Genomic DNA, 14,532 nt, shown 5'->3' with positions numbered 1-14,532 from the left:
GGGCCTTGGGACGGTGGGGGGCCGATGGGAGGGGAGAGGATGGGGATGGGGCCTTCGGACGGCGGGGGGCCCAGGGGAGGGGAGAGGATGGGGCCTTCGGACGGCGGGGGGCCCAGGGGAGGGGAGAGGATGGGGATGGGGGCCTTCGGACGGGGAGGGGCCGAGGGGAGGGGAGAGGATGGGGATGGGGCCTTCGGATGGCGGGGGACCCAGGGGAGGGGAGAGGATGGGGATGGGGCCTTCGGACGGCGAGGGGCCGAGGGGAGGGGAGAGGATGGGGATGGGGCCTTCGGACGGCGGGGGACCCAGGGGAGGGGAGAGGATGGGGATGGGGCCTTCGGACGGCGGGGGACCCAGGGGAGGGGAGAGGATGGGGATGGGGCCTTCGGACGGCGAGGGGCCGAGGGGAGGGGAGAGGATGGGGATGGGGCCTTCGGACGGCGGGGGACCCAGGGGAGGGGAGAGGATGGGGGTGGGGCCTTCGGACAGCGGGGGACCCAGGGGAGGGGAGAGGATGGGGCCTTCGGACGGCGGGGGGCCGAGGGGAGGGGAGAGGATGCGGATGGGGCCTTCGGACGGCGGGGGATCCAGGGGAGGGGAGAGGATAGGGATGGGGCCTTCGGACGGCGGGGGATCCAGGGGAGGGGAGAGGATGGGGATGGGGCCTTCGGACGGCGGGGGACCCAGGGGAGGGGAGAGGATGGGGGCCTTCGGACGGTGGGGGGCCGAGGGGAGGGGAGAGGATGCGGATGGGGCCTTCGGACGGCGGGGGATCCAGGGGAGGGGAGAGGATGGGGATGGGGCCTTCGGACGGCGGGGGACCCAGGGGAGGGGAGAGGATGGGGATGGGGCCTTCGGACGGCGGGGGACCCAGGGGAGGGGAGAGGATGGGGGCCTTCGGACGGCGGGGGACCCAGGGGAGGGGAGAGGATGGGGGCCTTAGGACGGCGGGGGACCCAGGGGAGGGGAGAGGATGGGGATGGGGGCCTTCGGACGGCGGGGGGCCGAGGGGAGGGGAGAGGATGCGGATGGGGCCTTCGGACGGCGGGGGACCCAGGGGAGGGGAGAGGATGGGGGAGGGGGCCTTCTGACGGGGGGAGGGGGCCTTCTGACGGAGGGGAGGGGGGAGGGGGCCTTCGGACGGTGGGAGGGGGGAGGGGGCCTTCGGACTGAGCGTGGGGTGGAAGTCGGGGCCCGCCCGCGTCGATGGGCCTCGCGGGCCACCTAACTGCCCGGCTCCCAAGGTGCCTGCCACCCGACTCCGCTGGAGAGGAACTTTTCCGTCGGCTGGATTTAATCACCACCCATTCCCGGGTCCACCTTTCCTTTAAGCGAGGCCGGTGTGGCCAAGGCTGCAAGGAGCCGGGCTGCGATTGGCCAGTCCGTGCCTCGGGCGGCGGCACGATTGGCTGGAGCTCCGGGCCTCGGGCAGCATGCGCCCGCGGGATTGGCCGCGGCTCTCCCGAGCCCGCACTGTCCCAGCAGCCTCGGTCGGGCGAGGGAAGGGGCCGCCGGGACCGCGGGGCCTGGCGCGCTCGGAGGAACATGGCGGCGGCGAGCCTCGCTCAGATTCCTGATGTAGACATCGACTCCGATGGCGTCTTCAAGTACGTGCTAATTCGGGTCCACCTGGCGCCGCCCTCCGGTTCCCCGGCTGCGGAAAGCAAGGAGATCGTGCGCGGCTACAAGTGGGCCGAGTACCACGGTGAGGGCGGGGCCTGCCTGACAGTGGGCGGGGCGGGGCGGGGCGGGGCGGGGCGGGGGCGGGCCTGACTTCCAGGGGCCCGGGCAGCTCTGCCTGCCAGGGGCGGACGGGGCGGGCCCTTCCTGCCAGGGGGCGGGATCTGCCTGCCAGGGGCGGGCGGGGCGGGGCCTTCCTGCCAGGGGGCGGGATCTGCCTGCCAGGGGCGGGCGGGGGGCGGGGCCTTCCTGCCAGGGGGCGGGATCTGTCTGCCAGGGGCGGACGGGGCGGGGCCTTCCTACCAGGGGGCGGGATCTGCCTGCCAGGGGCGGGCGGGGGGCGGGCCCTTCCTGCCAGGGGGCGGGATCTGCCTGCCAGGGGCGGACGGGGCGGGGCCTTCCTACCAGGGGGCGGGATCTGCCTGCCAGGGGCGGACGGGGCGGGGCCTTCCTACCAGGGGGCGGGATCTGCCTGCCAGGGGCGGGCCCTTCCTGCCAGGGGGCGGGATCTGCCTGCCAGGGGCGGACGGGGCGGGGCCTTCCTACCAGGGGGCGGGATCTGCCTGCCAGGGGCGGGCGGGGGGCGGGCCCTTCCTGCCAGGGGGCGGGATCTGCCTGCCAGGGGCGGGAGGGGGCGGGCCCTTCCTGCCAGGGGGCGGGATCTGCCTGCCAGGGGCGGGCGGGGGCGGGCCCTTCCTGCCAGGGGCGGGATCTGCCTGCCAGGGGCGGGTGGGGGGCGGGCCCTTCCTGCCAGGGGGCGGGATCTGCCTGCCAGGGGCGGGCGGGGGCGGGCCCTTCCTGCCAGGGGGCGGGATCTGCCTGCCAGGGGCAGACGGGGGCGGGGCCTTCCTGCCAGGGGGCAGGATCTACCTGCCAGGAGCGGATAGGGCGGGGCCTGCTTGCCAGTGGGTGGGGCGGGATCTGCCTGCCAAGAGCTAACGGGGGCGGGGCCTCCCTGCCAGTGGGTGGAGCGGGATCTGCCTGCCAGGGGTGGGCAGGGCGGGGGCGGGGCCTGCCTGCCATGGGGTGGGGTGGGGCTGCCTGCCAGGGGCAAGCAGGGGCGGGCCTGCTTGCCAGGGTTGGGGGCGGACGCAGGGCCGAGGGCACAGCGGCCGTGTCCTGTGCCCAAGTGCGCCCAAAGGTCTGGTCCGGCTGGCCTGAAGAAGTCGAGGTCCTGGTGGGAGGGTCGTACCCCCACCCGACCACTCTCTCCCAGTCCCAGTCCCTGCACCAGCACAGCGCGTCCTTCTCCCCTTTATCCCAGCCCCAGCCTGGGGCCTTTGTCTCCGCTGGGGAAGGGGCTGCCCAGAGCTGGGCTGGTAGACAGATGGGAGTCCCTAGGCCTCGTAGGGGTGGCCAGGGCACGTCCTGAGGCTGCTTTCCCCACCCCAGCGGACATCTACGACAAAGTGTCCGGCGAGATACAGAAGCAGGGCTATGACTGTGAGTGCCTGGGCGGCGGGCGCATCTCCCACCAGAGCCAGGACAAGAAGATCCACGTGTACGGATACTCCATGGTGAGCCTGCAGCCCCTGCCAGGCCTGGCTGGAGGCGCCAGTCCAGAGTCTGGGCAGCCGAACCCTCCCTCAAGGGCCTTATGGTATCCCACATACCGCGTACCACCAGGGGTAGGAAGCACATGCCAGACCTCTGAGGCGAGGGGGAGGCCCCCAGACACAGCAGCCAAGTCCTCTGCCCACCCCAGAGGCCTGGCCAGGCTCTCCTGTCCTCAGGGAGCTTCAGAGTCCACGCTGTGTCTTCACACAAGCCACCAGCAGATACACACTGGCCCTCACACAGCCCCCACCTTTGGTCTGCTCACCTGTGCGGGCCACCTCTCCCCAGGAGAGCTCCCCAGGGTGATCAGGGCAGTGGGTTTGGCTCCGCCCTGGGGCACCCAGGCTCTGCCTGTCCCCTCCCACAGCTGCTCTTGGTGTCATTGCTGACCATTGATGCCCAGTGCCAGGGCAGAGGGCGAAGGGCCAAGTGATGCTAGTGACCATCTTCTCTCTCCAGGGCTACGGCCGTGCCCAGCACTCCGTCTCGACTGAGAAGATCAAAGCCAAGTACCCTGACTATGAGGTCACCTGGGCCGATGATGGCTACTGAGGACCCCCCGCCTGAGGCCTGCCTCCTCCAGCAGCCAAGTCGGAACTCTGCCCTTGCCAGGTCCTCCCCGAGGGGCTGGCCTTGCCCTTTTCTTCTGCACCCTCTGGTGATGTGCCACCCTGCCAGGCCTCTGAGACCGACCAGCCTGGCCCATGGGAATTAAAAACATTGCTGTGCCTGCTAGTCTTCAGACTCTGTGTCTTGGCTTCCCTGTCCTGGGTCCCCACCTGGGCAGGGCTGTCCTACGCCCTGACTGAAGCAGGTGGGTGGGAGAGCCCGGGAGCAGCAGGGCCCCACCCCGTTCCACCCCAGAGGCCCCCAGGAATGGCAGTGCACACTCAGCCCTTTGGGGTCTGATAAAGGGGTCACTGCCCCATTTATGGCCTGATGGCCCCTGAGCTTGGCTGCTGTCCCCAGGGACATCTGGGTGGAGGCCCAACAAGCCCTTGCGCAAGGCGTCAGTGCCTGGTCCCTTGGGCTGGCCAAGGCCTGGGGCGCCCAGGAGTGCCCCCTTCCTTGAGCCCACCCCAGGGCTCCCTGCAGAGAGGGGCACCGGTGACCACTGTCCGGGCTGGGCTGTGCATAGGGTGTGGGCTCGGCCCCACATGGTGACCCTTGGACGGTGATGGTGGGGTGGGACACTGCGGGACAGCTGGGGGCTGAAGCACATTTGTTCTCGTGGGTGCCCATCACTGGCAGTTGTGCTGGCCTTTTTCAGCATGCTGGGTCCTCCAGGTGGCCACTCCTGGCAGGTGCTGTTGTGACCATGTCTACAGACCAAGAAACTAGGGCTCAGGTGAGACAAGCTCCTGAGGGCAAGTGGCAGCTCACAAGCAGAGCCTGGCTCCAAACGCCACACTCCTTGCAGCCTCAAAGTGCCCAACCCCAACTCTAGGTCTGTTCCGTGAAGACTGGAAATTTCTGGGTTCACAGGGACCCTGTGCCTGGCACCACTCAGCACCTGGCTGCCCAGGACAGGTGTAGGAGGGCGGATACATGAAGGGACAATATCCCCAGCCTGTGTGACAGCCAGGGCAGGCTCGCGGCCCCACCGGACTGCTGCTTGCCTCCGCTGGGATGAGTCGTGTCTCTGCCTCCTTGGCCAGCACCGGGCTGGGGCCAGAGGCACAGTGAGAGACGCCTTGGCGGCCCTGCACCCCCCTACACACCACTACACAGAGTCCCTCTCCTGGGGTGCCTGGGCCCCTCCTTGCTCCACTGGGAGCCTCCACCGGGCAGGGCATGGCAGGTGGGCACGACGGCCAGGGTCTGACCTTTAGTCTGCAGGAGCCAGGCAGGTGGGAGGTGACCCTGGGCCGGGGGCCCCCTCCTGGGGCACGTTTACAGCCAGGCATGCAGCACCATCAGCACTGGGTGGGGCTGGCCGAGGGGCCACAGGTTCGGGAGGGGCTAAAACCCTCCAGTTAAAGCAGAGTCAGCCTGTGGGGCCACTGCAGGCTGATAACTGGACAAAGTCCCCACAGGCTGCCAGCCTTGCAGCCCCTGGGCTCACTCCCTCAGGCCTGACCATGAGTCTGCCCGGCCACCTCCTGCCCAGCCTGGTCCTGCTTGTGGGTGAGTTGTCTGGCCCCGCTGCTGTGGCAGGATGGGGCTCTGGGTCCTGAGCCTGTTGTCTGGGTGGTGTTGAGAGATACTGGGGCTGATGCCTAAGCCCCCCAGGGAAGGAGGGGTGCAAGGTGCTGCCCTGACATGGGTTATAAGGGGACTCAGGATGAGCCATGTGGTCCTGGGGATGGCCTACCTAGGGAGGGGTCAAGAATTCTCTCCCAGGCCCAAGACAAGGGGACCAGCTCCCTGGGGCCTGTCTGCCACACTTGGACTGCGTGGAGTGGCAGAGGCCTGGGCCCCCCTTGGATACGTCCGTCTGGGGCACTGTCCTGGCAGCCCCTCTGGCTCCTGTTCCCTTCCCCAGGGCTGCCCACATCCTCCCGCCCGCATCCTGACATGCAGCCTCTGTGGGGTGGAACCTGGGGGTGCACCTGCTCTGTCCTGACACGGAGCCTGGATGGCGGCTCTCTGTGGGTGCCAACACCCTCCGAGTCCCATCTCCTGGGCCTGATTCCCAAAGTAGGTGCCGAGTGTCCTGGGTTGGACAGGAAACTTCCAGGGCTAAAACTGGACAGTCCTGGGCCAAGGGGGATGGCTGGTCACTTGCCTCCAGGCCACCTGGGTGTCGCTCTGCCAGCAGCAGGGTTCCCGGGCTGGGCCTGGGTCCCCAACCACTGCAGGAGCCCCGGCGAGGCCGTGTGCAACTTCGTGTGTGACTGCAGCGACTGCTCAGACGAGGCCCAGTGCGGTAAGCCGGGGCCACACGGGAGCGGACAGAGCCCGCGCTCAGGGCAGCACCCCTGACCACCTGCTCACCCAGGTCACCATGGGGCCTCGGCCGCTCTGGGCGCACCCTTCACCTGCGACTTTGAGCACGACCCCTGCGGCTGGCGGGACATCAGCACCTCAGGCTACAGCTGGCTCCGAGACAGGGCAGGGGCCGCCTTGGAGGGTCCAGGGCCTCGCTCAGACCACACGCTGGGCACCGACCTGGGTGAGGCTGGGGCAGGTCTCCACGTGCACCCGCTCCCCACCACCCCCTGCTTCCTGCCCCATCTCCTGACCTCTCCCCCGGGCCAGGCTGGTATTTGGCTGTCGGGACACACCAAGGGAAGGAGGCAGCCACCGCGGTCCTGCGTTCCCCCGTCCTGCACGAGGCTGCCCCCACCTGTGAGCTGAGGCTCTGGTACCACTTGGCCTCTGGAGGTGTGGCTGGGCCCCCCAGGACCCATGGGTGGGGTGCTGGGGGGAGGGAGTGGGCGGGCATGGCAGGGAGGGGCGGGGCTGCAGCTGCCCAGGGCCCCCCATGGCACAGATGCGGCTGAGCTGCGGCTGCAGCTGACTCACGGCGCAGAGACACTGACACTGTGGCGGAGCTCGGGACCCTGGGGGCCCGGCTGGCAGGAGCTGGCAGTAACCACCGGCCGCATAAGGGGCGACTTCCGAGTGAGCTGGGGATCTGGGTGGGCTAGGGAGGGGAGTGGGGTCTGGGCCCTGACACAGGTCCTAAGGCCCCCCACTCTCTTCAGGTGACCTTCTCTGCCACCCGGAATGCCACCCACAGGGGTGCTGTGGGCTTGGACGACCTGGAGTTCCGGGGCTGTGGGCTGCCCAGTAAGGCCCCGTGCCACCGACCCACCAGGAGGGCCATGGGCTCATGGGGCTCCCCTGCCCACCCTTGCCCAGTCCCACTGAGGCCTCGCCCCCAATGCCAGGGGTCTTAGGCCAGGCTGAAAGGCAAACCCTCCTGCACCCCAGGCCCCCAGGCCAGCTGCCCCCCGGGGCACCACCACTGCCAGAATAAGGCCTGCGTAGAGCCCCACCAGCTGTGCGATGGAGAAGACAATTGCGGGGACCTGTCTGATGAAGATTCACCCACCTGCGGTGAGACGGGGAGACCTGGCCTCTCGGCTATGGCTCATGCCATAGGGTGTACTGTACGTGGTCTTCCTGGCGTGGCAGCCACTGTCCCCCTGAGCTGGGCCATCAGCTGCGGAGGCCCTGCTGGGTGGCCTGAACAACCTCACCTGCCACCCTAGGCCACCACATGGCCACTGACTTTGAGACAGGCCTGGGCCCGTGGAACCACTCGGAGGGCTGGGCCCGGAACCACAGCGCTGGCAGCCCCGAGCACCCTGCTTGGCCGCGCCGAGACCACAGCTGGAACAGTGCAAAGGGTGAGACCAGGGAGGACTCGGCCCCGCCCACCCACCTGGCCACCACCCATCGGCCCTGGCCCACACCTGTCCTCTCCCCAGGCTACTTTCTGGTCTCCCTGGCTGAGCCCGGCACCCCCACTGTCCTCTCCAGCCCCAAGTTCCAGGCCTCCAGCCCCCACAACTGCTCGGTAAGACAGGTGGGGCACAGGTCTCCCACCCTGGCTGCCCAGTGCATGGCCCCCTGACCAGCAACTGTCCCTCCCCAGCTGGTCTTCTACCGCTACCTGCACGGGTCTGAGGCCAGCTGCCTGCAGCTGTTCCTGCAGACGCTGCAGCCCGGCGCCCCCCCAGCCCCTATCCTGCTGCGGAGACACTGCAGGGAGCTGGGGGCTGCCTGGGTCCGAGACCGGGTTGACATCCAGAGCGCCCACCCCTTCCAGGTGAGGCTGAGCAGGCGTCCTGGGGACAGGAGGAGGGTGGGGTCCAGGGAGCCCACAAAACACCAGCTGTGGGTGGACGGAAGAGGTTTTGGGACAGCAGGCCCCTGGGTTGGGGGGGACAGACGGGTGCTGGGGCACCCCCTGAACCCCCTCTGCCCTCAGATCCTCCTAGCTGGGCAGACAGGCCCAGGAGGCGTCGTGGCCCTGGATGACCTCATCCTGTCTGACCGCTGCAAACCCGTCCTGGGTGAGCCTGCTGGAGCCCCAGGCCCGTTCCGCCCAGAAAGCTCAGTTGCTGCTCCAGCTGACCCGGTTCTGCCCTGCAGAGCCAGCCGGCCTGCAGATGCTGCCTCCTGCACCCTGGGCCCCGGCCCCCGAGACCCCGCCATCCAGCCTGGTGCCCCAGAATTTCTGCGATCCAGGGCATCTCTCCTGTGGGGACCTGTGCGTGCCCCCGGAGCAGCTGTGCGACTTCCAGCAGCAATGTGCGGGGGCTGAGGACGAGCAGGACTGCGGTAAAGGGGCCACTGTGGGCCGGGTGGGGGGTGCTCGGGCGGGCTGGGGGGCTGGGGTCCTGGCTGCTGAGCGCCAGCTGCTGTTCCAGGAACCACAGACTTCGAGTCCCCCACGGCTGGGGGCTGGGAAGATGCCAGCATGGGGCGGCTCCAGTGGCAGCTCTTGGCCCAGGAGGCTGCTGGAGGTGAGGCCTAAGCCCGGGTCCCTGCCAAAGTAGCGGCATGCCTGGAGGGAGGGATCTGGGCTCTTCGGCTGTACTAGGGAGGCCTCTGGGTCCCTGAGGGACAGATGGTTGCCCTGGCCAGGAATGAGGGCTCTGAGCCCCTATACTACCCCCTAGGGCGCTTCCTGTCTCTGCAGAGGGCCTGGGGGCAGCTGAGGCCTGAGGCTCGGGTCCTCAGCCCCGCCCTGGGTCCCTCTGGTCCCAGCTGTGAACTGCACCTGGCCTACCACTTCCAGAGCCAGCCCCGAGGTACGGCCGCCTGGGCTCCCCACCCACCCCCTGGGGCTCCCTGACAAGGGAGGGTCCAAGGCTGGGTCACCCATGGTGACCCATGGTGACCGCCTGGCCAGGCTTCCTAGCGCTGGTCGTGGTGGACGGCAGCTCCCGGGAGCTTGTGTGGCAGGCCCCAGGCAGCAGCACCGGGGGCTGGAAGGTGGACAAGGCCCTCCTGGGGGCACGCCGCCGGCCATTCCGGGTAAGGAGGGCAGCACAGATGGGGGGGTCTGCTGGAGCCAGCCCTGACTTAACAGTCCTCTCCCTCCTTCCCCCCACACAGCTGGAGTTTGTGGGTCTGGTGGACTTGGATGGCCCTGGCCAGCAGGGGGCTGGGGTGGACAACGTGACTTTGAGGAACTGCAGTCCCACGGAGACCACCGAGAGAGACGGAGGTCCCTGCTGCCCCACTAGGGGGGCTACCGGACCACCTCGAGGGACCCTTTGAGCCTGCACTTGCTCGGGGCTTGGGAGGGCGGGGGTGGGCAGTGGGCTGGGCTTGCTGACACCCCTGTCCCCCCAGAGGTCTCCTGCAACTTTGAGCGGGACACATGCAGCTGGTACACGGGCCACCTCACAGACGCACACTGGCACCGGGTCCAGAGTCATGGCCCTGGGTACGACCACACCACTGGCCAAGGTAGAGTGGGGGCTCCAGGCCGAGGGCCACTCAGACCCAGGAGTGCTCGGGGACTCGGGGCGTCTCTGCAGTCGCCCCATGTCCCCTACAGGCCACTTCATGCTCCTGGACCCCACAGACCCCCCAGCTCGGGGCTATGGCGCCCACTTGCTCTGTAGGCCCCAGGTGCCGGCAGCCCCTGTAGAATGCCTCAGCTTCTGGTACCAACTCCACGGGCCCCAGATCGGTGAGTCGGGGGGCTGGGGCCTCCTGCCTGGTGCCCATCGAGGCCTGAGGAGGGTCAGGAGCTGGGGCTGGTCCCCTCAAACCCTGCCTCCCTTTAGGGACGCTGCGTCTGGCCATGAGACGGGAAGGGGAGGACATGCTCCTCTGGTCGAGGTCGGGCACCCACGGCAACCGCTGGCAGGAGGCCTGGGCCACCCTCCACCACCAGCCCAGCTCCCGCACCCGCTACCAGGTGAGGCCTGGAGCCCCGGGGGTGGGAACGTGGGGCAGGGCCCCTTGCCCGCTGACACCGTCTGCCCCCAGCTGCTGTTCGAGGGCCTCCGGGATGGATACCATGGTTCCATGGCCCTGGACGACGTGGCCGTGCGGCCTGGCCCCTGCTGGGCCCCCAAGCGCTGCTCCTTCGAGGACTCGGCCTGTGGCTTCTCCACTGGGGGCCAGGGCCTATGGAAGCGCCAGACCAACGCCTCGGGCCACGCCGCCTGGGGCCCCCGGACAGACCACACCACGGAAACGGCTCAAGGTACTGGGGCCCCACAGGGACGGGGCTGGGGGACCAGCCAGGGGCTGGCAGACTGACACTGGCACCCCCAGGACACTACATGGTGGTGGACTTGAGCCCGGACGCACTGCCCCAGGGCCACGTGGCCTCGCTGACCTCGGAGGAGTACAGGCCCCTGGCCCAGCCTGCCTGCCTGACCTTCTGGTACCACCTGAGCCTGCGCAGCCCAGGTGAGGTTGTCCACATTCCCGGGGCTCAGGGAGGCTCGGCCTGAGGTCCCCACGGGCCCCTTGCCCGGTGACAGGCTGGGGAGCCAAGGGGGATGGGGCTGAGGCCGTGTGGGCATTGCTGCCCCACTGCCGCTGACCTGGGTGGCCTCGGCACGCAGGCACCCTGCGGGTCCATGTGGAGGAGGGCGGGCGGCACCCAGTGCTCAGCATCAGTGCCCACGGAGGGGCTGCCTGGCGCCTGGGCAGCGTGGACGTGCAGGCCAGGCGGGCCTGGAGGGTGAGTGCCTGGGCCCTGGGGGCACCCCTTCCTTCTCACCCCCTGTAGGCCACCCAGACCAGGCTGAGAATGCCCTGCCTTGCCCCACCAGGTGGTGTTTGAGGCTGTGGCCGCAGGTGTGGAGCCCTCTTACATGGCCCTGGATGACCTTTTCCTCCAGGACGGGCCCTGCCCCAAGCCAGGTGGGAGCCCTGCTGGGGCCTTTGGGCTGCAGCAGATCTCGCCTTGGCCTGGCTCCCCCCGGCAGTGGTGCCCGGGGCTTGGGCAGCACCAGTCACCAGCAGGTTCCTTGCAGGTTCCTGTGACTTTGAGTCTGGCCTGTGTGGCTGGAGCCACCTGGCCTGGCCCGGCCTAGGCGGGTACAGCTGGGACTGGAGCGGCGGTGCTACACCTTCCCGCTACCCCCACCCCGCCGTGGACCACAGCCTGGGCACGGAGGCAGGTGCGCACTTACTGGATGGTGGGCCCCGAGGCCACCCACAGCCACTCTGCCTCCCACTGCCCACCCCGGGGCACTCGGACTTGGTGGGGCCCCCTTGGGGCAAGGGGCTGGGCTCACTCCGCCCACTGGGGACCCCACTTTCTTGTTTCCAGGCCACTTTGCCTTCTTTGAAACCGGTGTGCTGGGCCCGGGGGGCCAGGCGGCCTGGCTGCGCAGTGAGCCTCTGCCGGCCACCCAGGCTTCCTGCCTCCGCTTCTGGTACCACATGGGCTTCCCCGAGCACTTCTGTGAGTCCGGCTGGCTGGTGGGGGACTGGGCAGTGGGCGGAGCCCGGGTCTGGGGCAGCGCTTGGGGGTGGCCCCCTTGCACCTGGTCAGGCGTGCAGGTGCCTGCCAGGCACCTGTGACCTGACCCACCCGGCCCTGCTCTCAGACAAGGGGGAGCTGAGGGTGCTGCTGGTCAGCACCCAGGGCCAGCTGGCCGTGTGGAGCCAGGGTGGGCACCGGCGGCACCAGTGGCTAGAGGCCCAGGTCGAGGTGGCCAGTGCTGAGGAGTTCCAGGTGAGGCTGGCTGCCCTGGCCAAGGGACCTCAGGGCCGGCAGGGGGGGGGCCTCCGTCTCCCCTGGGTCCTCATGGCCTTTCCTTCCTGCAGGTTGTGTTTGAGGCCACTCTGAGTGGCCAGCCTGCCCTGGGGCCCATCGCCCTGGACGACATTGAGTACCAGGCTGAGCAGCGTTGCCAGCAGCCTGCGCCCAGCCAGGGTGAGCACAGGGCTGCCACTGGGGTGCTCGGAAGGCCCAGGTCAGACAGCCTGCTCTGAGTCTGCCCGGCTCATTGCCCTGGCAGCTGCCAGCGCCCTGACCCAGCCCAGGACGCCAGGGGAGCCACCAAGACCAGGCCCTGGGCCTCCCCGCTCTGCCCCCTGGCCCCTGGGGCACCCCCTTCTGGGCCCACTGTGCCCATGCCCAAGGCAGGCATCAGTGGCTGTTGCTGTGAGGAAGGGGGCGTCTTGCTTGGGGCCAGGACCCCAGTCTGCAGACAGCCTCATCCTGCAGCCTGGCGCTGGCACGGCCGAGGCGCTTCCTTCTAAAGGGCTAAACCCCAGGAACCCACAGGCACCCAGGGGACCAGATAGCCCCAGCTGAGGATGTGGGGGCCACTGCGGAGGGCTCAAGCCCCAGGGTTCACGTGTCTCCACCACCCACAGGGCACATGGCCACACCCGTGTCCGTGCCAGCCGCGGTTGGCGGCGCCCTCCTTCTCCTCATGCTCCTGGTGCTGCTGGGACTCGGGGGCCGGCGCTGCCTCCGGGAGAGGGGAGGCTGCCCCTTCTGGAGTGGCAGGGAGGCTGCGACACCCAGCTTCGACAACGTCCTCTTCAATGCAGTAGGAGCCGTGGGTGGGGACGGGTGGCAGGAGCCCACAGGGAGGAGCCCGGCACCACTGCAGCCCAGCCCCCGCTGCCCATGGCATCACAGCATGAGTCCCCTCTCTTAGGATCACGTCACCCTCCCGGAGTCTGTCACCAGCGACCCACAGGCCACCACATGAGACCGTGGCTCCTTACCTGAGCACCCAACCCTCCACCAGACCCTGCAGGGACTGGACACCTACTCCCTGCTGGCCAGCTGGGGTCTCAGGACACGCTGAGCCTCTGCGCCCCCTGCCCTGTCCCTTGACTCTGCTGTCCCCGAGAGGGTAGCCTGAGCCTCCAGGGCGAGGTCAGTGCATCCATGCGTTGCCGGCCAGCAGGACCGTGGGCCTCCAAGGACGCCCAGACCTGACACAGACCTAGAGAACTTGCCTGGGGCACCTCCTTGATCAAGGCAGCTCAGGAAGCAGACAAGGGACACTCTCCCACAGGACAAGGCGCAGATGGCAACCGAGAAGCCACTGCCCCACCCTGCTGGGGCTCTGCACTGAGAACGGGGACAAAACCAACCACGGTGCAGGGACACGTGGGAGGCAAAACCTGAGTGTGGCAACATGGAGCTGGCCTGGTGGGAGGAGGAATGTCCTGCTGCGTCCCCAATAAAGGACCCCGTGTCCACTGTCCCCGTCCCTGGTAAGGGACCCCACGTCCATTGTCTACCCTCATGGCGCTGCCCCCACTGCCCGCTATCCACCTGAAGGTCTCAGCAATCCTGGCTGCAGGTCACCGTGCTGAGGTGCCCTTGTCCCCGAGGCCCCCGAGCAGGTCATAGCCACGCAGGCTGACCCTGGCCTCGCTTGGCTGCCAGACCTGGGAGAGAAGGTGACTCTCCGAAGATGCGTGAACTAGCCTGGGACCCTGACAGAGGGTACAGTGGGCCAGTATCTCTGCCCCAAGGCTCAAGCCTGACGCCTGCTCCTCCCCGCGGGCAACTCCCACACGCCCTGCTGCAAGGACTCAGTGTTGAGGCCTGGGAGGCCTTACTTTGGGTGGCTGTCCTCAGGGACGGTGGTGACCATCTGCACAGCCAGGTGCTCCCTTCCTTCCCCCAGGAAGGCTCTGCCCAGCCTCTCAGACACCCATCTGTCCCAAGGAGCCATTGCTGTCCTGGTGGGCACAGCACCCTCACCAGGCACTGGGCTCCTGCCCATCCCGGGGACTCAGCCCAGCTGGACAACACCCCTTGCGTCTGGGAAGCGTGAGGCTGACTGACGTCCCGGCAGATGGGTGCAAAGGTGAAGACGCTGCAGGGAAAGAACAACCCACACAGCCCCTGGGGGACCCTACAGGGCCCGCCATGAGACGCACCCTCTTTTCCCACAGCTGTGGTCCAGCGTGCCAGGCGCAGACCACAGGCCTAGGTGCTGGGACAGATGAAGCACGAGAGGGTAGGATTTGCCACTGGCAGGCAGGGCACAAACTTTACCAGCTTCTCTTTAAAAGCCGCATTAGAGGCCGGGCGCAGTGGCTCACAGCTGTGATCCTAGCACTCTGGGAGGCCGAGGCAGGAGGATCGCTCAAGGTCAGGAGTTCAAAACCAGCCTGAGCAAGAGTGAGACCCCGTCTCTACTAAAAATAGAAAGAAATTAGCTGGACAACTAAAAACATATAGAAAAAATTAGCCAGGCGTGGTGGTGCGTGCCTGTAGTCCCAGTTACTAGGGAGGCTGAGGCAGCAGGATCGCTTGAGCCCAGGAGTTTGAGGTTGCTGTGAGCTAGGCTGACGTCACAGCACTCTAGCCCGGGCAACAGAGCCAGACTGTCTCAAAAAAAAAAAAAAAAAATACCCACTTTAGAGAAGCAGCATCCGGTGACG

At 68.1% G+C, this 14,532-nt stretch overlaps 2 protein-coding genes across 2 annotated transcripts; both read left to right on the top strand.

Annotated features, from left to right (window-relative positions):
* The first annotated feature begins 1,442 nt into the window (after positions 1–1,442).
* On the top strand, positions 1,443–3,972 carry PHPT1 (phosphohistidine phosphatase 1). The gene is made up of 3 exons (XM_012784546.3): positions 1,443–1,705; positions 3,073–3,197; positions 3,697–3,972. Exons 1-3 carry the CDS (start codon positions 1,546–1,548, stop codon positions 3,787–3,789), a joined length of 378 nt encoding a protein of 125 aa, XP_012640000.2. The 5' UTR covers positions 1,443–1,545; the 3' UTR covers positions 3,790–3,972.
* Positions 3,970–14,374, top strand: MAMDC4 (MAM domain containing 4). The gene is given in 26 exon segments (XM_076009187.1): positions 3,970–4,051; positions 4,508–6,106; positions 6,179–6,352; positions 6,439–6,564; positions 6,674–6,804; positions 6,888–6,972; positions 7,117–7,242; positions 7,398–7,705; positions 7,784–7,957; positions 8,120–8,204; positions 8,284–8,472; positions 8,562–8,674; positions 8,795–8,945; positions 9,493–9,609; positions 9,701–9,835; positions 9,933–10,066; positions 10,138–10,357; positions 10,429–10,566; positions 10,725–10,843; positions 10,935–11,025; positions 11,139–11,285; positions 11,438–11,572; positions 11,718–11,845; positions 11,938–12,046; positions 12,493–12,671; positions 12,783–14,374. Coding segments are annotated over 25 exon segments (3,975 nt in total). The 5' UTR covers positions 3,970–4,051; positions 4,508–5,499; the 3' UTR covers positions 12,837–14,374.
* Positions 14,375–14,532: the final 158 nt, after the last annotated feature.

The sequence above is a fragment of the Microcebus murinus genome, chromosome 12 (genome assembly GCF_040939455.1).
Source record: "Microcebus murinus isolate Inina chromosome 12, M.murinus_Inina_mat1.0, whole genome shotgun sequence".
Lineage (NCBI taxonomy): Eukaryota > Metazoa > Chordata > Mammalia > Primates > Cheirogaleidae > Microcebus > Microcebus murinus.
Note: the sequence above shows the minus strand (reverse complement) of the source record. Positions and strands in the feature narration are given on the sequence as shown.

Excerpts from the sequence above, each read along its gene's own strand:
- PHPT1 (XM_012784546.3), top strand. The coding sequence starts at position 1,546 with ATGGCGGCGGCGAGCCTCGCTCAGATTCCTGATGTAGACATCGACTCC. Across the intron at positions 1,706-3,072 it reads CAAGTGGGCCGAGTACCACG|CGGACATCTACGACAAAGTG; the intron begins GTGAGGGCGGGG and ends TCCCCACCCCAG. Across the intron at positions 3,198-3,696 it reads ACGTGTACGGATACTCCATG|GGCTACGGCCGTGCCCAGCA; the intron begins GTGAGCCTGCAG and ends TTCTCTCTCCAG.